At 52.8% G+C, this 3715-nt stretch overlaps 1 protein-coding gene across 1 annotated transcript; it reads left to right on the top strand.

Moving 5' to 3' along the window:
* Nucleotides 1–973: 973 nt before the first annotated feature.
* Nucleotides 974–3363, top strand: LOC104534595 (keratin, type I cytoskeletal 14-like; the record flags this gene model as incomplete). Its single annotated transcript, XM_010182368.1, has 3 exons — nucleotides 974–1483; nucleotides 2565–2647; nucleotides 3161–3363. Coding segments are annotated over exons 1-3 (796 nt in total), but the record flags the coding sequence as incomplete, so codon positions are not given.
* Between the last annotated feature and the right edge of the window lie 352 nt (nucleotides 3364–3715).

Raw genomic sequence — 3715 nt, 5'->3', positions numbered from 1 at the left:
GAGCTGATGGTACTCTTCCCATCGGAGATTGCACCCAATGTGTGCTGGTAGTGGGTGTCTGATGCAGCTTCAAACTCATTTTGCCCTGATTTAGGCTATTTAAGCATTAAAACCTGCTTCAGCAATGAGAGAGAAGAAGTTGTGGCACAGAAGTTTTGGGCTTCTACAAATGTTTCAGAAGGCATTGGCTGCTACTGAGGCTTTGTGAGGCGATGCAGAGAGCAGGTGCCACTGGGAACCATCGAGTGTCTGCCTGTTAAACTCCTGAACACCACTGCTGGGGGACTTTCCAGTCTCCAGACCAGTATGTAAGGGAACTTACTGGAGTTTCTTCTCTTTTGAGCTAAGAGATCTCTGCCAAATGCAGTATCAGTACACAAACACCGCCAGGTCTGTGCTTGTCCCGGGACAGAGGTCCCGACAGGAAAATTTCCATCTGGCTTTGGGTCGGCCCATATAAAGATAGTGGATGCGCAGAGCGCTTAAGTCAGCAGCTTTTGTTGGCTGTAGACTCTGTAAAAGAGCAAATAAATAGATTTGTAGATTTTTAATAATAAAAGACACTTGCGGGTGGCTTGGCACACCACAGAGGAGTCTCTTGCGTTGCTTCCCGCAGGAGCAGCGGGGTGGAGCTGGGGCAAGCACCTCTGCTGCATCTCAGGTGCAAGAGTGAACGCTAAAACGTAGCCGAGAGCAAGGAGCCGTGGTCTGAATCACGCCGGGTGCCGGGAACCGCAGCGGAAGGAGGAGATCCCGAGTGCCACGGTGCTGCCGGTGGGATGTGACAAAAGACGTGAAACCAGGGCGAGAAAAATGATGATTCTGGTATTTGGCTCTGGCTGTCAGGGGTGACGACAAGCGTGGGCAACGCCTCCTGCCCGGGCTATAAAGGGCTCCAGGGCAGGGGAGAAGCCAGCACTCGCTGTCTGCACTGCCGAGCCGTGCCTGTCTCCAGCCTGCACCAACCCTCGCCATGAGCACCACTGTCAGGCAGTTCTCCTCCTCCACCTCCCTCAAGGGCTGTGGGGGCCTGGGAGGGGGCTCCAGCCGCCTTTCCTCTGTGCGCATTGGGGGAGGAGGCTACAGGGCCCCCAGCGTCCACGGGGGCTCCGGCAGCTTCTCCGTCTCTTCCCGCGTTGTCTCGGGGCTGGGAAGCGGCTACGGGGGCAGCTACTGCAGCAGTGTAGGAGGGGGCCTGGGCGCCGGCTTTGGGGGCAGCTATGGGGCTGGCTATGGGTCTGGCTATGGAGGAGGCTTTGGAGGTGGTTTTGGGGGTGGCGATGGCATCCTCCCAGCTGGCGAGAAGGAGACGATGCAGAACCTCAACGACCGCCTGGCTGCCTACCTGGACAAAGTGCGGGCCCTGGAGGAGGCCAACACGGACCTGGAGGTGAAGATCCGGGAGTGGTACAAGAAGCAGGATCCGGGTCCAGAGCGCGACTACAGCCCCTACTACAGGACCATCGAGGAGCTCAGGAACAAGGTAGGATGCTGGGATAACAGACTGGGATGTGTCGTTGTCAGAGAGGAAGCAGAAGCACTGATTGCCACCTCTGCAATTAGTCAGCACTAAGTAAGTCGTAAAAAGTGTCTCAGGTGCATGGGAGAAGTGCCAGACTCGAAATTCTGAGATTTCTCAATGTCAGCTCTTGATTATGTCCCTCTCGATGGAGCACACGGCAGTCTTCACTGGAAGAAGCAGATGTAAAAGACATAGAGCAAAAGTGAAGAATGAGGGACAAGTGTGCATTGATAGTGCATATTGTCTGGGGGGTTAAAATGAATGTGCAGGGACAGTTGCAGGTGTGAGCAAGCGGTGGAACATTGATGTCGCATTTGTAAATATCCAGACAAAGGATCTGCAGACTCGTTTCAGCTCCTCCTATTGCTGGGATTTAGATGCTGAAGAGAAAGGATGGAACTGACCAATAGGAGATTTTTGCCTCCTTGTGGCAGTCACCACCTTGCAGATGATGGATGCTGAAGGGAACCCATTTTCCCTTCTTCTCCTGATGCCCTCACAAACTCTGACCTGAATCTTCTCCCAGTGTGGATGATTTGCTCCTGGTTTTGTAATGTAAAAACAAGGCACCTGCTTACTGCATTTTGCTCAGTTTCTGTGGTCAAGAAATGAAATCCATTCCCAAACACACAGAAGGTTTGCCAAGCTCAAGCACCCACAACTCCGTCTGCCAGGGGAGCCCCACGGTGCTGCGGATGGGGAGCGGTGATTCCCTCCTGACCCTTGCACAATCAGCATCTGCCCTGGAGCATGGGAACAGATGCTGTCTTCAGATCTCACACCCCTTACGTGGCTTCCAGCTGCCTTTTGACACCCTTACAGCAGGGTTTTTGGAAAGAGAGGTCCCTGAGTATCCAGCTCCTTCTGCAGTCAGTCCCAGCTGGATCTCCCGTGCCCTGGTTCAATACCCACGTCTGCTAAGGAAACCCAAATCTTCCCCAGACTGCTCCTGTCCCTACAGCCCCACTTGTGCCCCATCCCCTACTCACTCAGGAGCTCCTGATGCTCATTTTGTGTTTTTTCCTTACTCTCCACCCCCCAGGTCCTGGTGGCCACCGTGGACAATGCCAACCTCCTCCTGCAGATCGACAACGCCCGGCTGACAGCGGATGACTTCAGGACCAAGTAAGCCACATTTCCTGGAAAACGGGAACAAAGTCTGTGGAGACATTTGATGAAAGGAGGGGAAAATCCCATCCAAACCCCAAAAGGACAATGTAGAAACAAAGCCTTCAAAATGAAGGTGTAATTTCCAAAGCAGGTTACCTAAATCCATTGGCATTTAGGGATTGCTTTACTTTCATCCAAAACTTTGCTATTTTATTCCCATTGCTTGTTCCTCTGTGGTATGACCTCTCCTCTGCAGAGAACTTGCACTGTGCCCCTGCTGTGCATGTAACTGTGTGACAGAGCTTAACTGAGCTCAGATCCAGTGATATCGGTGATACCATGAGCAAGGTGGTGTTATGGACTCAGCTGGATGCTGTTTTATCAGTCATTCCCCTGCATACACCATCAGGCTGTCCATGCACCACTGGGGCCATGGAGCACTGACACGATGACAGCAGCAGCACTGAGGTGCTCTGTCCCAGCTGGACAAGGTCCTGTGTGACTCTTGTGGCTGTGCCTTGTCCCCAGGTTCGAGACGGAGCAGACTCTGCGCCTCAACGTGGAGTCCGACATCAACGGCCTGCGTCGGGTCCTGGACGAGCTGACCCTGGCCAGGGCTGACCTGGAGATGCAGATCGAGAACCTGAAGGAGGAGCTGGCCTATCTCAAGAAGAACCACGAGGAGGTGAGCACAGGCTCAGAAAAGTCCAGCCTGGGCCCAGAAATACGAGGTCTGGTCCAGCTGTTAAGATGATGCTGAGTGTTGAATGGCTGGGAGGGAAGATGGGAAGTGCTGGTAAGGAAGTGGAGACGATGCATTCTGGCTCACAGAGCATCCTCCCCGGAGCCTGTATAAAACTATTCACCAGTGGTTATTTCAGTGGTGCCCAGTAATGCTATGTAATGTTAGAGGCTCATTAACAAACCCAGTAGCTTCAGGCCTGCAAGGTTTGCCAACTACAGGCTCTGATTTATTCTCTGAAAAAAGACAGATTTAACTCAAATGGAGATGTCTTGAGAATTTGGCTTATTTTATTTGTGACGGTGGAGTGAAGGCTCCAGGTTGCTCCCTGTTGATCTGCT

The sequence above is a fragment of the Mesitornis unicolor genome, unplaced genomic scaffold, assembly GCF_000695765.1.
Source record: "Mesitornis unicolor isolate BGI_N332 unplaced genomic scaffold, ASM69576v1 scaffold15984, whole genome shotgun sequence".
Taxonomy (NCBI): domain Eukaryota; kingdom Metazoa; phylum Chordata; class Aves; order Mesitornithiformes; family Mesitornithidae; genus Mesitornis; species Mesitornis unicolor.
This window is presented reverse-complemented; position numbering and strand designations above follow the sequence as displayed.